Source organism: Solea senegalensis, linkage group LG1 (genome assembly GCF_019176455.1).
Source record: "Solea senegalensis isolate Sse05_10M linkage group LG1, IFAPA_SoseM_1, whole genome shotgun sequence".
NCBI lineage: Eukaryota > Metazoa > Chordata > Actinopteri > Pleuronectiformes > Soleidae > Solea > Solea senegalensis.
The window spans coordinates 17,500,727-17,517,123 of NC_058021.1; the positions used below are offsets into that span (position 1 = coordinate 17,500,727).

General features: G+C 38.5%; 2 protein-coding genes across 2 annotated transcripts in view; both read left to right on the top strand.

The window, feature by feature from the left end:
- si:ch211-106h4.4 (MAM and LDL-receptor class A domain-containing protein 2) overlaps window positions 1-11,517 on the top strand; it is a 32,510-nt gene extending 20,993 nt beyond the window's left edge. Inside the window, exons 34-51 of the mRNA XM_044026726.1 lie at window positions 191-370; window positions 496-604; window positions 1,729-1,851; window positions 1,980-2,079; window positions 2,269-2,428; window positions 3,175-3,289; window positions 3,369-3,512; window positions 4,042-4,229; window positions 4,619-4,784; window positions 5,131-5,349; window positions 5,655-5,833; window positions 6,606-6,843; window positions 7,006-7,165; window positions 7,271-7,385; window positions 7,467-7,578; window positions 10,098-10,194; window positions 10,289-10,346; window positions 10,435-11,517. Coding sequence (XP_043882661.1) covers window positions 191-370; window positions 496-604; window positions 1,729-1,851; window positions 1,980-2,079; window positions 2,269-2,428; window positions 3,175-3,289; window positions 3,369-3,512; window positions 4,042-4,229; window positions 4,619-4,784; window positions 5,131-5,349; window positions 5,655-5,833; window positions 6,606-6,843; window positions 7,006-7,165; window positions 7,271-7,385; window positions 7,467-7,578; window positions 10,098-10,194; window positions 10,289-10,346; window positions 10,435-10,524 — 2,553 coding nt within the window. The 3' untranslated portion in view covers window positions 10,525-11,517. The remainder of the gene's footprint in view (window positions 1-190; window positions 371-495; window positions 605-1,728; window positions 1,852-1,979; window positions 2,080-2,268; window positions 2,429-3,174; window positions 3,290-3,368; window positions 3,513-4,041; window positions 4,230-4,618; window positions 4,785-5,130; window positions 5,350-5,654; window positions 5,834-6,605; window positions 6,844-7,005; window positions 7,166-7,270; window positions 7,386-7,466; window positions 7,579-10,097; window positions 10,195-10,288; window positions 10,347-10,434) is intronic.
- Window positions 11,518-11,732: 215 nt separating this feature from the next.
- LOC122769983 (peptidyl-prolyl cis-trans isomerase FKBP1A-like) lies at window positions 11,733-15,822 on the top strand. The gene is made up of 4 exons (XM_044026958.1): window positions 11,733-11,853; window positions 11,946-11,993; window positions 13,944-14,056; window positions 14,814-15,822. The coding sequence occupies exons 1-4, from the start codon at window positions 11,817-11,819 to the stop codon at window positions 14,943-14,945; spliced, it is 330 nt and encodes a 109-aa protein (XP_043882893.1). The 5' UTR covers window positions 11,733-11,816; the 3' UTR covers window positions 14,946-15,822.
- The last annotated feature ends 575 nt before the right edge of the window (window positions 15,823-16,397 follow it).

Sequence of the window (16,397 nt, forward strand, 5' to 3'; positions counted from 1 at the left end):
CTTACATTGGTTTCAAAACAAAAATAAATTGGAATGGAATTTCTTGTGAATTTTTGTAGGGAGACATTAAGCAAAAAGGCAGAATCTGTATGCTGTGTGTTTCATGCACAGTATTTCACCAGTTATTCTGTAACTTGTAGGAAAAGGAATAAGCATGTTTTTTGTTGTCATTTTCATCTGAATACCTCAGATTGTCTTCAGATATGAGCATGGGGACACCCACAGAGGCCTGGTCGCAGTGGACGACATATCTTTCTCCAAAGAGTGTGAATTTGATCCTGAGAACAACAAGCTCCCCGACACAGTGCCCACCTCTCCGCCATCCACGTCTTTCGCCACCACCTCTACTACACAAGTCAAACCCTGTCAGGTAAATACCTTTGCCGTTTAACAGTGGTAATTCCATGGAGCCTCTAAGTTTTCCATACATCAACTGTATGAAATGATTGTTATTTAAATGCACCATGCATGTTATTTTTTTATTTGTTGTTGCAGGATAATGAGTTCTTCTGTTGGGCATCGACTGGAGAAGAGTGTATATTGGCAACCCTGCAGTGTGATTATCATTCAGACTGCCCCCAGGGGGAGGACGAGGACGGCTGTGGTGAGAGCTGCATTTTGCATCAATCTTATGCAGGCTGTGGGCATCTGCAGTTAACTTGACATGTGGAATTACAAGAAGGCAAACATGTTGGTGGGGGTGACTTAACTCGTCCTTTTTAATGTGGGAGGAAAAAAGTTAAGCATTTGGATAAAACCAACAGATGTGAAGAGAATGAATTCAATTAGCCTCTTGCCCACTGTTAGGAGCTCAATGGGCCGATGAAAAAACCTAATTAATCTCGTATGCTGAATTATTAACATGAATGTGTACAGGACATGTGATTTCAACCTTGTTAAGTGTGGTCAGAGGTCACTGGGACAGCACATCATTTAAAAATCCAAAATCTCTCTAAGAGGAAATGTCACACGTGAGAATAAGACTGAAACAAAGTCTATGATGTCTATGAGTCGAGTCTATAATGGAGTTTTAGGGCCACACTGAAGAAAAAACTATTCAAACCTGCAAGAATAAACTTTTTTCTTGTATTATTCTGACTTTTTCTCAATTATTCCTCTGACATCAGAGTCATCGTGCTCCCCTCCTTCTGGATCCAAAATCTAAAAAAAAATGTTTTCTTGGGAAACTATAACCTCTATGCGTAGCCCACAGCTGTGAGCAGCAGCAGCAGCAGCAGCAGCCCTGCAGGCGACCATTACCAGCCATTTCCTCCTTTACAAAAGACAGAGGATTTCCTCCAAGTCTGTGTGATTTCTCCTTCAGAAAAAATTCAATTTCTTGCACAATCGTTTCAAAGCCCTGATGCTGATGTGCCAAAAGATGAAATATTTCCTTATTTGTGAAGCCCAACCAAAGTATAACTTCACACGTTCCTCATCTTGTCGAAGGATGAAGCTGTTCATCTGAGATGTTGAAAGTAATATCACGACTTAAATCTTGTAATATTGCAACAACTTTTTATTAGTGTTTTTTCTTCTTAAATGTAAGCTTTATGAAATTATGATTGCAAAACTACACATGACCTTTTATTGTTATACAGAAAAACAGTCCATGTTCTCAGAAGTGAATAATAATAGTCCCAACTGTTGGACAGACACATGATTCATGAACCAGTGTTCACCCCTGTCTTCTCAGCATTACTCACTGTTTTGTTTATGCCTTTTTAGGGCCGTGCTCATTTGAAAACAATCTGTGCCAATGGACTGACATCAGTGAGGGAGAGAGCAAGTGGCAGCGAGAGAAAGCAAGTGACACCACTGAGCCACCCACCGACCACACTACACACACAGGTGAATAGTGACTTTGGTGGCAACCAGTGTGGTTGGTCCGTTGCTTAATCTGTTGTTTGGTTGCAATGTTCTCAAATGATGTTGATTCAGCACATTCAAGACTCAGGATGTGATCTCTTCTGCTCAAGGCTACTACATGAGAGTGAATGTCAGTCAAGAGTCCACACAGAGTGAGGCCCGCCTCCAGAGTCCTCAACTCTCACCATCATCCCACTACTGCCAAATTCTGTGAGTGAAACCCACGGTCACCATGTTTCTCTCAACAATCTTCCCCGATGTCTGCAAAACATTTTTTTTTTATAAAAAAAAGTTGTATGAATTGCTCAATGCTCAACTAGTCCCCCATCTTTTTTACCACTTAACTGTCTTCCCAATCCAACACTCTCCCCTTCTTCCTTCCTTCTTTCCTCAAACCAGGTTTCACTTCCATATCAGCGCAGAGAATACTGGGTCACTCAGAGTGCTTATGCAGCAAGCTGGAGGGAGTGAAGCAATCCTGTGGTCACGTAGTCACAACACTGTCTCCGATTGGTCTGCCGAGACTCTGCTTCTGGGCCTGCACGAGCAGCCTTATAAGGTTAAAGTCTCTAATATTCCATTTAAATCTTTTTTTTTAAAGGATTCATATTGAAATGTACATACTGTATTTGAAAATCCTAAATGAATGAATGAAGAAAACATAACAGCACATGCCTCCTTCCAATACATGACATGGAAGTCAATGTATGCTACAGCATTTGCAATATCTCATCCGATTGCACGTACAGGAGATTTTTGGATACAATGTATCCTCAAAGGTTTTCGGAACATATAGAATAAATATATTTTCCATATTTTGCAGCATTTATTTTGCATCAGATAACATAATATATGCCATTTATCCCATCATATACAGTCCTACAATCACATTTACTGATGTGGTTTTTTCTTATTATTATGTATGAAAACGTAAAAATCTTTATTTAACGGATACATATTTAAATGTACACATACTGTATTAAACAAATCCTGAATTATGGAGTGGAGAAAACATAACAAGAGATTTTCAGATGACCAACATCTTTAAAAACACTTTATGTTTTTTTGTTTTTTCCATTTCTTGAGCGTGTCACACGTCTGAACGATATACAGTACAGTATATACTCTGAATTGAGAGCTATTTATTTATATATCTTCAAATAATTTTTTGGAGCATATAAAATAATAACGCATTTTCCATATTTTTTGCAGAATTTGCGATCAGATTACATATACTATACCACATCTGTCCAATTATATATAATACTGAGGTGTTTTTCTTTGTGTGATAATTTGTACGTTCAGGTTTTGTTAAGTAGCACAAATAAACCAACACGGGGTGCCGTGAACACTGGAGGTCAGGTTTTTGCTGTGGATGATATCTCTTTTCTGAACTGTGAAAAATACTATCAACCACCAGGTAAATGAGATCTCATCATCCTCTGTGTATTAGTTAGTTGGGTGGTATGTTGTGTTTTACGTTTTATATTCCTCCTCAGCTCTGTCTGCATATGGCTGCTCTTTTGAGGATGGTCTGTGCGTTTGGATTCAGGGGGCCGAGGATGAGTTGGACTGGCTCAGCATGTCTGGTCCCACTGAAGCCAACAATACCGGGCCTGCAGGAGACCACACCTCCGGCAAAGGTAATTCCATTTCTGGAGAATCTTTAACGTCTCCAGAAACATTTTATATCTAACTTGATTTTATGCAGCTATTAATTATTTCCAGTACCACTTAAGTCTTAAACATTAATGGAACAACAACATCTGTGTCCTAAATGTATCAGTATGTCAGTTACACAGTCATACTGGACTATGCTGTGCTGTGTCAGCAAAAGCCCTGAGTGAGTGTACTCAACTGAAAAGTGATGCTCTTAAGAATTCTGCTTTTTATTTGTTAGGAAAGTATTAATTTCTGTACACAAATGTTACATTGGCTTGTTTAGTGTAAGTTGCTACACAACATGGTGGCTTCCAAAGAGGTTTTAAGAGTAATTAAAGGGGGTCACATGATACTTTATTGGGTGCAGAAACAAAACAAAGTTGTTATGTTTCTTCAGTGTAAAATACTTAACAGATTCACAAACTGAGGTGTCAGAAGAGTACAGCACAATCTTCTAGAACCTCCTAGAAATCCATGGTTAAATGCAGGGAATTGTTTTTTGTGTGACAGGGAAGTATCTATATATCAAGAGTTCCCCTCCAAGTGTTAAGGGGCACATGGCCCAGCTGAAGTCCTTACCACTGCCACCTGCTGGAGAAACAGGATACTGTCTGACATTCTGGTACCACATGTTTGGAGCAACTGTGGGCTCTTTGAGGATACTTCTACAGACAGCTGATCCCATGAACAAAACACTGGTAAAAGATTTTTTTTATTATTGTTATTATTATTTATGTAATCTGTAATTTAACTTTTGCAAATATACTTGGTTTGAATTTGCTTTGGTTGTTTTCCTCTCTACGTTGTCTCTAAGAAGGGCCATGTTGTTCCCTGCGTTGATTCTATTTATGTCTTAAGACATTACTTCCTTTCAGCGTCAGGAAAAATGGCAGCGAGGCAGATTGTGAAACAATTCCCCTGCATTTTCTCTCTGATATTATACTTTTCTCGTTATTGTGAAATGCCTATTGCAAAATAACATCAATGCATAGTAGTGCGAGTTGCACAGTTTGAATACTGCAGTGTTGCAAAAACCTCCTCACATCCTCATTGCAACAAGTGAATCAGCCTCTTGTCTTTCCCGTAGGTATGGCAAAAATCAAGAAATCAAGGGGATGAGTGGCTGCTGGTGCAGAGTCACGTGATGCTACAGGAAGTCCACCAAGTGGTTCTGGAGGCTACAGTTGGCGGAGAAGCAGGAGACATCGCAATCGATGACATCTCCTTTATCAGTGGACACTGTCCTGTGTCTGGTAATGAGGCTGAAGCTAGAGAACACATGACATGGATATTAGATTTAAGCGTTTGTGTATGTATAGAACGAAATTCAGTGCACTGATTTATACAGAGCTCTGTCATGTGACAGTAGGAGAGTCACATTCAAACTACAGCATATGGACAACATCCAGACAAACTGATACAGTAACCATGCAGTGTTTAATGACAACAGTGAATCGGATAGATATTATCATTTAGAGATTATTTTTATATATATAGCTCAGTACTCGCCTCACATTCTACTACCACACGCATCATAAGCTTAACATTTAGTTACCACATGACATTTCATAATGCTAATTCTAAAACATTCTGTTGTAGATCTGTGTGACTTTGAGGAGGGGACTTGTAACTGGCAGCAGCACACCACTGACGACTTTGACTGGATCAGAGAGTCGGGCTCCACACACAACCCAAACACGGGACCAGACACGGACCACACCACCAACACACCCACGGGCCATTATTACTACCTGCCCTCCTCTGCTGCTGACCGCGCTGGCCAGACCGCTGCTATGTCGTCACCTCTCTTCCCCACAGGTCAGAGGTTTTCAAGCTGAAATCAACATGGTGTCAAAGCTCCAAGTCTGATCAGGTTCACATGTTTCCCCAAAAAAGAGAGTGCAAAAAATGTAATTAATTGTTTTAATAGGTGTGTTTTTAGGGTTGGACATAGCTCATGTATGTTAACAATCCCTAACTGTTTCTAATAAACTGACCAGAAGATTAGTAGAAATCGCTCTTAAGTTTAGAGAATTACTGATGTGTTTTTTAATGTGCATAGTCAATGTGATATTTCTAATTTGGTAACATTTGATGTGGTTTTACTTCCTATGACCCCTCAGAAAAAGGAGCCTGTGTTCAGCTGTGGTACCATATGTATGGCAAAGGCATGGGGACGCTCAATGTTTACCAGCAGAGCGAAGATGGGAAGGAGGCTCTGATTTTCTCTCAGACAGGAGACCATGGCAAGCTGTGGAGGTTCGCTCAGGCTTCACTTCTGCCTCGGGTTCAGCCGTACAAGGTGAGTCACAAAGCTCCACCCACAACAGATTGCTAGTCCAGAGTCAGTGAGGAAACGAGAGATACTAGTGCCCTCTGCTTACATTACACTGCAAAGCAAGACTTTCAATTAATTTTTTTTTTGCCCGAATTAAAAAAAATAAATCTTGACAAGCAGGTTTTCACACTACAAAAATAACCAATATTTTCAAGCTTTAATCACCAGTAACAAGCTGAAACAGTTTGCAAGAATAGTATACTACACCACGGTAACTACTGCTACTGTATGTAGATGATTAAGAGATATAGAATAATGCATCGATATACAATGAATTAAACTACCCGAAAGGACATAAAAAAATTGTCTGAATTAGCTTAAGCACATACTATAACACTTGTTATGTCATTGTAACTGTGCTGCAGGTAGTGTTTATTCCACCATTTTACATGTATGCAATTTAAAATAACCCATTGTGTGTGTGTGTATATATATATATATATATATATATATATATATATATATATATATACATGTATATACATTATTTATGCAAACTTATAAACAACATTCGGAAGATGGAAAGCCTTGGTCAGGTCACCTGAATTACTTTGTACCAAAGTTATGACAATGACGTGGCCGAACAAGACTACAGTGACATGGTCTAATAAGACTACAGTGACTTGATCTAATAAGACTTCAGTGATGTGGTCTAATAAGACTACAGTGACATGGTCTAATAAGACTACTGTGACGTGAAATGCTCCTTATGTTCAGTGTTTATGCGCTGTTTCAGATTGTTGTGGAGGGCGTGAAAGCCGGCCCCACTCAGGAGGGAGACATGGCTTTTGACGACATACATCTGACGGACGCTCTGTGTCCTCCTCCTGGATTTTGTGACTTTGAGATCAACACGTGCGGCTGGAGCAACCTGGGCGGAGGAGTGGACCAGGGCGACTGGCTCCGTGGCACAGGGGCCTCTACAATCCCAAACGCCGGACCCAGCACTGATCACACCACCAACTCAACACATGGTTGGTATTTGTTGACATAACACATGGATCTTATTTTGGGTACAGTAAAAAAAATCACAATGCTGGTCAGAAAATGAAAGCTGCATTCCAACCTCAGTGTCTGAAGTGACTATATCAGTTTATAGAATGAGTAAAAAAACAACAACTGTAATTTTCCTCCAGGTCACTATCTGTATGTGGACAGCTCAGTGGGTGAGTGGGGAGACATGTCCTTCCTTGTCAGTGAAGTGTTCCAGCCGTCCACCAGAGGGCACTGTCTCACCTTCTGGTACCACATGTATGGCAACCATGTTGGGACTCTCAGAGTTTTCATAAATGACAGGTAACTGACTCTCAGTGTATGAGGAGGTGCCACTGTGACCTGAAGTGTTATTAACTGTAATTCACGTAAACATTTTTAAATTGTTGCTGATGTGTTTTCCCACAGACAAATGCACACGGGTGGAAATGAAGAAGGGATGCTGATTTGGATTGAGACAGGAAACAGGGGAGATGAGTGGAAGACGGCCACTGTGTCTTTCAAACATGAAACAGCGTTCTGGGTAATTATGGGTAGATGATAGTTCAGAATATTTGCAAATATATGTATATATCTTAATTTTTTATTTTTTTTTTTGTCACAGTTGGTGTTTGTGTATCAGAGGGGGAAGAATCCAGGTGGGGATGTTGCTCTTGATGACATTACCGTCTTCCCTAGCAGCTGCTACTCAGATCCCCCTCCTGAGGATAGCAATGGTAACGTCCTTACAGTGATGGTCCGGGTTTTTTTCTAAGTGTGGTAGAATTAGATACAAACACAGAGTCAACACTGACTGTGTGTGGCACCAGCACACCTCAATTGTTGAGAAGCAGCTCACTGCAAGGGAAAAACAGATCGGCCAGTTAACAAAAAGCATTGCAAAATGATCTTAAAAATATGATTGTTGCAGCTTCTACAACAGAAGTTAGTAAAACTGCACTAAAGTCTGTTTTAGCACACAGGGACATGGAAGCAGTCTTAACTGGTGAATTTGAGTCACATGGATAAATTCAAACGAATGATTTCAAACACCAAAGTCAGAAAATAATAAGTTTAAACTTACAGGTGGGGGCAACAGTGGCTTGTAAGTCACTAATTTTCTCTATAAATTTTAATGTGGGAAGTGAGCAGTTTACCAAGCGACACAAACAGTTTTCTGAGGAGTACATTTTGTTAGGAGGTAAAATCAGTTTGTATGTACATCTACTCATACACCAGGGGGGTATTCCATCAACGTGGCTACGAATTGGCAGACTTCGGTGTAAGCTTGAAGCTTGACTAAGCTCCACCTCCCAATCTAGCTCCAAGTCGTTCCATCAAGTGAAATCAGCTGGCTCCACCTGACGCTTAGTCAAGCCTCACCTGTTAAGCCTCAACTTGTGCACGGCCACAGGGAAAATAAAAAGCCCATTCTAGTCGAGCGCGGAAACTGAAAAATGCCGAAAAGCAAGGGAAAAGAGCGTGCAGAGATGTTCTCCGCAGCGGAGCAAACCCTCCTCATGGAGGTATATGAGGATTACAGCCACATAATCCCAAAGAAGGGCAATACCGCGGCAATCAATAAAGCGAGGGATTGTATTGTAAATCGCTTTGGACAAAAGCGTCTGGTAAATGACATGTAATGTAATGTAAAAGTGACAAAGAAAATTTCAGTATCATCATGTTATATAAATCCCCCATCAAAGGGACAAAATATATGTAGACAATAATCTACCAATTGATTTCTTGATGGTTTTTGTTTTAAACTAATCAATTATGTGGACCTATTAATGCAACAAACCCCTAAAATTAAAAGGAAAATCCCCAAAGAACAAAAAGACAGCCCTAATAAGTAACATTCATATGAACATAATTAAAATAGCATTATTTTTTTAAATTCTCCATATTTTATCATTTGGCAGCCCTAGTAGTAATGTTAGAACGTGATATTCATCACATTTATCGATGGGATAGCTTTCATTTATTTTCTGCATGGCCAATTGTACAGAATTTATATACTTTTCATTTAAGCCTGTCATTTTTACATGCTGTATTTGTGCTACTTCTGTATTTTGTCCCAGATGCTATATGTTGAATTGTTGTATTTTCATCTTATTTTATGTAAAGCACTTTGAATCACTTTGAAGCACTTTAAATCCTACATTTACATTTACATTTTTTAAAATAATAATAGGCTACATTTAATCAAAGTATTTTACATGACTCATCACATTTATCATACATTTGATGGTAGATTATTACATGAAGAAATGCAATGTTGGTTATCATTCTATAGGAAATAATCATATGACAGATCTATTGATTGTAAAAAAAGTTATTATTTATCTAGAATAATTTTAGCAAATCAAGCAATTCAATGGACACGAGGACCCCTATTACAGTAAGTGAATGGAGGTGACAGCAAATCAATCATCTATCTCCTATCAATCAGAGGCCCTAACCCTTGTTACATCAAAAGAATGATGTAATGATCTCTTTAAATTTCCTTTTATATTTTTTTGCTAATTAGTTTAATTTTTTATTTATTTGTGTCTTATTTTTTATTATATTTTATTTTGGTGAAAATGTTCTTTAATGTACTTATAGATAATATATAATTATTAGTATAAATAATTTCTTTAATACATTTTATTATATAGTTTATGTTTTACATATTATTTTATCATTCCATGACAGTTGTGTGTCTCTGTTTCTGTCTATTGGACATTCTTTGATCATAGATGGTGCTAAGCTTCACTTTTAGCCTGCTACAGACCAGGTTTGCCCGGCAGCATAAGTTACCATAGTTACTTGGCTGACATTCACATTAGCCACCTTGGTGGAACAGGGTTGAAGCTCAGATTGATGGAACAGAAACCTGAGCCACAGTTATGGCTTAGCCATGGTTGAGGCTTAGCCAGAGTCATAGTTTCCATGGTTACTGAGTTGGGGCTAATCTCAGCCTCTTTGATGGAACCGAACTCTCACTCATATTAGCCAGACTTGGCCATTTAAGCTTGCTTTGCCTTTAGCCTGCTTGATGGAATACCCCCCAGGAGTCAAGTCAGTTTTGTTTATATACAGCCCAACATCACAAACACAGCTTGCCTCCAAAGGCTTTCAACACACAGGACTAAGCTACACATTAAACAGATTCTTAAATAAATACTAATAATTTTACACATTATGCACTGTCCTTTTGAAAATCCTTAAAAGTAGTTGATTGTAAGCCTTATCGGATTGGTTTTCTCTGCAGATATTACGTCCATAGTCCTCGCAGTCACTCTGACCCTGCTGGCTGGTTTCATCATCTCCGTCCTCCTCTTTATGTTGAACAGGAAATGCAGTCTAAAGTAAGTAACATAAATACATACCATAATGTACATTATAACGCTGAGTAATGCTCGTTGGTGGCGGGCTGATGTGTTTTGCTTTTGTGTGTCGTAGGAATCTGTCACCAACGAGAAATAATGATGCGGTTGACCTCTTTGACTGTCAAATAGATGTAAGTAAACAGGGTCTGATTACAAAATGTCACATCTTGCCCTGACTAACTAAAACTCATAAGTAAAGCTGTTTTTTTTCCCCATAAGGGCACACGACATCGCAGTGATCTTTCCTTTGACAACAAGGTGTACGGCCCGTCACCAAGTGATGCCAGTGTGGTTTCATCTGATGCTTAGCCCAGAGTCATACAACAGACATAAAAACCTCACAGTTTGTAAATAATGCCACATGAGGATATTTTAACTTCGCTTTATTACCTTTGTTGATGTTTTTGGCAGTGTTTGCCTTTCTGTTTCATCTGTGTGATATTTTTAGGATTTAGGATGCAAGTCCATTACTTGTATTCGCCTGGCCCATTCCAACAAACATCTTTGCTTAACTTGAAATTTTAATCATTGAAATTAACTTTTAAACACACTATATTATATATAAAAATTGTTGTGGTTCTGGGCAGCCATTTTGTTGTGTTGGCTTGCATTCATGCTATAGTGTGCCCTGGATAAATCATCAAAAAAATTTGTTACAGGGGACATTGATGTATAAATACAAAGTTATCAAAATCCTCATCTGCCTGTGTCTCCATCACCATCTTCTCACTTAAACCTGCCCCACACTGAGGATTTTTCAAATCCTGGGAGACCAGAGACACAATGAACTTTGTAACTGATTTTTAATATTTAAATCCTGAGAAAGCACAGACTAGAAGATCCAGTCCAGACGCAGGACCACATACTTGCTGTTTAATCAAATGATTTCAGGGAGGAGATTCCAGGGGATTTGGGATATCACAGAAACTTGAGTGACTTAATGTGACTTCAGCATGTATTATTATTACTACTAAGCAGAATTGAAATGTTAGTGTCATTAATGAAATATAACATTCCCACAAATTGAGCATGTGTTGTGCATGTGTGTTGTCCAAAGTACAATGTGAGCAGACATTCTACTGCATTTTGTTTAACTCTTACCTCACAGAGTGCATTGCAATTGTCAGGTATGTCTGTTTACTTTAGCAGCGTGAAGGCTTGGAAGGTGGATGTTTGTACTTAACAGGACTGACTATGAAAGTTTTAAAAAAAGGTTTAATTAACAACAGTGCTGTAACAGCAAGACAAATTGTGCGAATGTGGCTGTAAATACACGAATACAAATAATTTGAATTTCCCATACAATGTATTTGTTTTTAATTTATTATTTTATTAATCAACAAATACATAGGCTACATAATATTACACGTACACCTGTTTTAATATTTTCAATTGTTTGTTTTAATTCGTAACAACCTCTTTGGCATGGTAGTATTACTTAGACAATGATGTTCACGTGACATCATGTCAATAAAGCTTGTTGAAATTGACAGCGCAGCCGAGCTCGTGGCCTTTAGCCGAGCCCTTTTCTGTGTGACACCTTTCATACCGTGAAGCTTCATACATTCACATTCAGCTGCCGCTGCTGCACGGAAAGAACAATGGGTGTCCAAGTCGATACTGTCAGACCAGGAGACGGTGAGGTTTTTTCAAAATTCATTCATTCAGATCTTGAAAGGTTTGCCGTCGTTAAAAATACAGGATTTTAAACCTCCGTTGTCTCCATTTAGGTGCGCATTTCCCCCAGAAAGGACGGAATGTCCTGGTGCACTACGTCGGTAAGACATTGATCATTTACTTCACCCACTTTGACTGGAAATAAATAATTTTCTTCTCTCAAATGTGACTTGTTTGTCGTTCAATTAGATTAACCTGAAATGCTTTATGGTGTTTGTTCTATAGCGAATTTCATTGGCGTTACAGAAGCTATCGTGGCGTTAGCTTGGGCTGGATTAACACAGTGCCTGGAAACCAGGGGTATAGCTGGCTGTGAATATATATGTGTATATATACATATGTATTTATTTTTTTCATCACACGATACATTTCATTACTGTAGGCCATTTAAGTGAATTACCAATGCCATTTTGCCACTCCCGAGCATGGTTAACGGTTCCTCTGCATTTCCACGCCTTTGTGCTAAGCTCAACAATGCTAACGGAGTCGTGGGTGTAGCTCTGTAGCTTGAGACCCTGTGTGCTTCGACTAATGCCGTTAACTCTTCTTTTTTTCAGCCCGTACGGTTATTTAGTCGTTTGACGTAAGGTTGAAAAGGCGTCTCATTACATCATTTTTAGTCGTTTTTTTGGTTTAGTTCATAATATGTCACACTAACTGTAAATTTACATGACGCTCCTCTGAAATCTAAAAATACACCATTGAGGGCTACTGCTGCACAACCATGAACAACCAATCACAAACCAAAGTAATGACCAGCTGTTTAAATTTGAATAAAATCAAAGCAAATTCTCTATCAGCTTCTTAAAGGTCCAGTGTGTAACATTAATGAGGTTCCATGGGCAGAAATTCAATATATTTTCCATTAGTATTTTTTTCTTTTGTGATTTTATAGCCTTAGATTAATAGTGCTTTTCCGTTATACACTTCTAGCACAGTCTCAACTCTTATTGTTTTTTTGCTTTTCCATAAGCAATAGTACCTGATGCTTTTTTTTGGTTCCTGCTCTAGTGCGGTTCCAAGCGAACTGAGCAGATACAAAAATGTGACTTCAACAGACTGCTGGCCACTGATTGGTCAGAGCGTTGTTGCTGGAAGAGTGATGAGTATGACGTCCGACCCAAGAATCAAATCCAACAGTGCCAAACTGGAGATCAGTAAAAAAGACTTCACTCCTGTAAATGTGTGTTAATCTCCAACATTTAGCAAGGAAATATGTAAAATCTCACTATTTAACAGACGATTCCTGTGTATTTAGGGACAGCACTGCTGAAAGCCGGTTATCGCGAGCCAAGTCACAACCAATTCTGCCGTATTTCAGTTCAGTGACTGTTGGGCAGAATTTGCTGCTCTCCGTTCATGCAGCAAGCACTGAACTTATCTTATTAATGAATTGGTGGTTCTAATGATTCAGTACACCAAAAATAACTGCTTTGCTAGTTACTAGTTTCTGTGTTCGTGACCTCACTGCAGTTTCGTGCAGAGCTATGGCGACCCCGCCCGCTTTGAGGAGGTACTGTAGTAATGGAATATGAAGTGCCAACCAAAGCGAGTAGAGCCAAGTAGTGATAGAACTGTATAATGGAAAAGTGCCATAAGCCTCTTGTATGTATGTATGTATGTATGTATGTATGTTAAGCAAGTGCCTCACTTTCTGGATGCTGCTATCTTGCACCATCATGTTTCTTTTGAAGCTAATGGTCAAACCAGCCAGAGTTTGTTTTGCATTTTAAAGTGGAAACAAAGACGAATGATATAATTTCTGCTATGTGTAGTTTCTTGGCACAAATGGAAAAGGGAAGGATGACTCATTTTGTTACATTTGACAGTCTCACTTTTAGATGTCACTAATTCTGGCACACTGGACCTTTTTAAAGGCCATTTTTAACACTTCACAGGACTGTCTGCATTTCATGTTTTGCTATTAAGAATTGGATTTGGCAGAGTGGATGTGAACATATGAAAAGCTGGAATCAGGAAATGGTTGACAAAGTTCAATAAACTTTTTTTGTCCGTCAATTAATAGTTAAGAATTACATTTTGTTCAACAGGCAGGCTGACGAATGGCAAGGTTTTTGACTCCTCCAGGGAACGTGGACAGCCCTTCTCTTTCGTCCTTGGCCAGGGTCAAGTCATTCGTGGCTGGGATGAAGGTGTAGCAAGGGTAAGGATCAAATTACCCTTGCCATTTCACAGATTTTTACTCGCATTACTTAGCCAGTGAAAGAGTACTAGACAATACTAAAGGCATTACAAAACATGTATGGTTCTACAATATGTCCTGAAAATGTTATCACAATACAAAGGTTTCAAATCAATAGTTTGAACAATGGATTGTATGTATTGATTTTAATGTATGCCTTTTTATTGTTTTCTCTGCACAAATCTTGGAGGACTATCAAAGTCACCCAAACTCACTAGTCTCGCATGACACACGAGTTACTGTTGTTCACTATCTATGGTGTGGAGCCAGAAATACTTGAACTGTTTTTCAGATGCTTTTATGTCGTGATTGTTGCTCTGGAGACACTCTGGACAGTTTTGATTGATTTCTGTCCTCCATTGTCACCTCAAAATCTGAGTGGGCCAAGCTCCGCTCACGGTATCCCCTGCAGGACTACTTGTTAATTAGTGGTAATGTTCAAGGAATTATTTATTGTTCTGCCATTTTTTGACACATAACTCCTCCTTCAGCTTTCAAGATATTCAGACCATTCAAACTTCAACACGTGCAACTCACTTGCGAGTTATTCAACATTATTCAATGAAGAAATTTTCAAAATGTCATAATTTTCATGCATCTTTATCTTTTATTTTTTTAAGAGCTAAAATGCTTGATTGTATTCATTTGAAATGACTATTTCCAAACCAACACTTGCTAGCGTAAATGTAGCCTCACGTTCTCTTCATTTCCTCCACAGATGAGTGTTGGAGAGGTGGCACACTTGACCTGCTCGCCAGACTACGCGTATGGCAGCAGGGGATACCCGCCTGTCATCCCCCCCAACGCTACTCTCATCTTCGAAGTTGAGCTTCTGAAATGTCCAGTCTAGTGCTCTCCTTTCTTTGTATCCCACCCACATCTTTGACACAAACAATGGCTTCATGTAAGGTTTTGTTCGTAGCATCGGTATAAAAAATGATTTTGATATCCTGGTGAAATTAAAAACAAAAAACAATTGACAAACGAAAGCAATCATGCTATTTTAAGAGGTATTATTGGTGGCAAGATTAAACGACCATGGAAGAATTGTACATTATGAAAAAAAAAAAATCCTTTGCTTTCTTGGAGAGTTGCATGGGTCTCTGAAATCAGAAATCTAAAACTCACTCTTTAACACATTTTTTCTGAATATCTAAATCCTAGTGTTAAAGTGGCCTGTTTTTAAGTGGACACAATATGTTGAGTAAACTTACAGGATTTATTGGGTCTTCACGCTTTGTATTGTCATGTTAAATCTTTGAGTTATTCTTCAGCTTTTATATAGCACATGAAGGCTTCATGGAATGAGGAGAAAAACAAATACATTTTACAAAAAAAATGGACATTCCATTGGCACTTGTGTTTTTGGAGGATGCTGTTATTCTAACAAACTTGATTAAGAAGAACTTTTTGTTGGTCTGAGTTTATCCATTCGAGGCAGCGTTCTGATTATTGATTTGGCAGCAAAAACTTTGACTCGTCGAGTCCTTTTCTACGTTTGGGGAAACTAATGGACCATGGTTGTTTTTCATCCTTACTCATGTTGTCATTCATTATATCCTTGAACTTCTCTGTTGGCTCCTGTCGTGTTACAGGCCTGAAGTGCTCTTCATTCAACCCACAATTCCTCTTTTTTTTTCCTGAAATGTCTTAATTCTACGTTGTGTCTTGAAATGGTATTATCTGTGGGTGTTGCATTCTTGCATTAAAACAAACTGTTAACCATATTTTATGTTTCATTCATGGTCACATGTAACACTTGACTCACTATGGAAGACACTTGTTATGAATTCTATTCACATCACCATCTAATAGTTAAAAATTTTTCTTCTGTTGGATTTTTAGTATATTAACAGGTCTATAATGACCTGTAGACATTAATTGATGACCCTGATCATGGTGTGACATCACAAGTTAATCACACTTACAGTGGCCTTTCACAGTATCTCTGAAATGGACCCTGAAAAGTACAATATGTCTCTACTAGTGGTTTGACATATGAACACAAGAGACAATTAAATTATGAAATTAAGCATTAGCAATTACATTACATGTCAATTAGCAGACGCTAAATGACAACACTGACTAAACACTTTTTTTAGCATGTTTCATGTCATTACTCTTAGTGTAGAAAATACACTAATTTAATTATTATCAGCTGTGTGGTTTGTTGATTATGATGTATCGATTTGAAACAATGCGTGTTAATATCATAAAAGGAACACCTAGTGTATTTATTATACAATACAGTGCTTTGTGGGTGATAATTTTTTTTGTTTGCATATTTTTCAGTTTTTTTCTC

Bases quoted from the DNA above. Each gene is read 5' to 3' on its own strand.
- LOC122769983 (XM_044026958.1), top strand. From the start codon at position 11,817: ATGGGTGTCCAAGTCGATACTGTCAGACCAGGAGACG. The intron at 11,994-13,943 runs GTAAGACATTGA...TTTGTTCAACAG, and splicing joins TGTCCTGGTGCACTACGTCG to GCAGGCTGACGAATGGCAAG. The intron at 14,057-14,813 runs GTAAGGATCAAA...TTTCCTCCACAG, and splicing joins GGGATGAAGGTGTAGCAAGG to ATGAGTGTTGGAGAGGTGGC.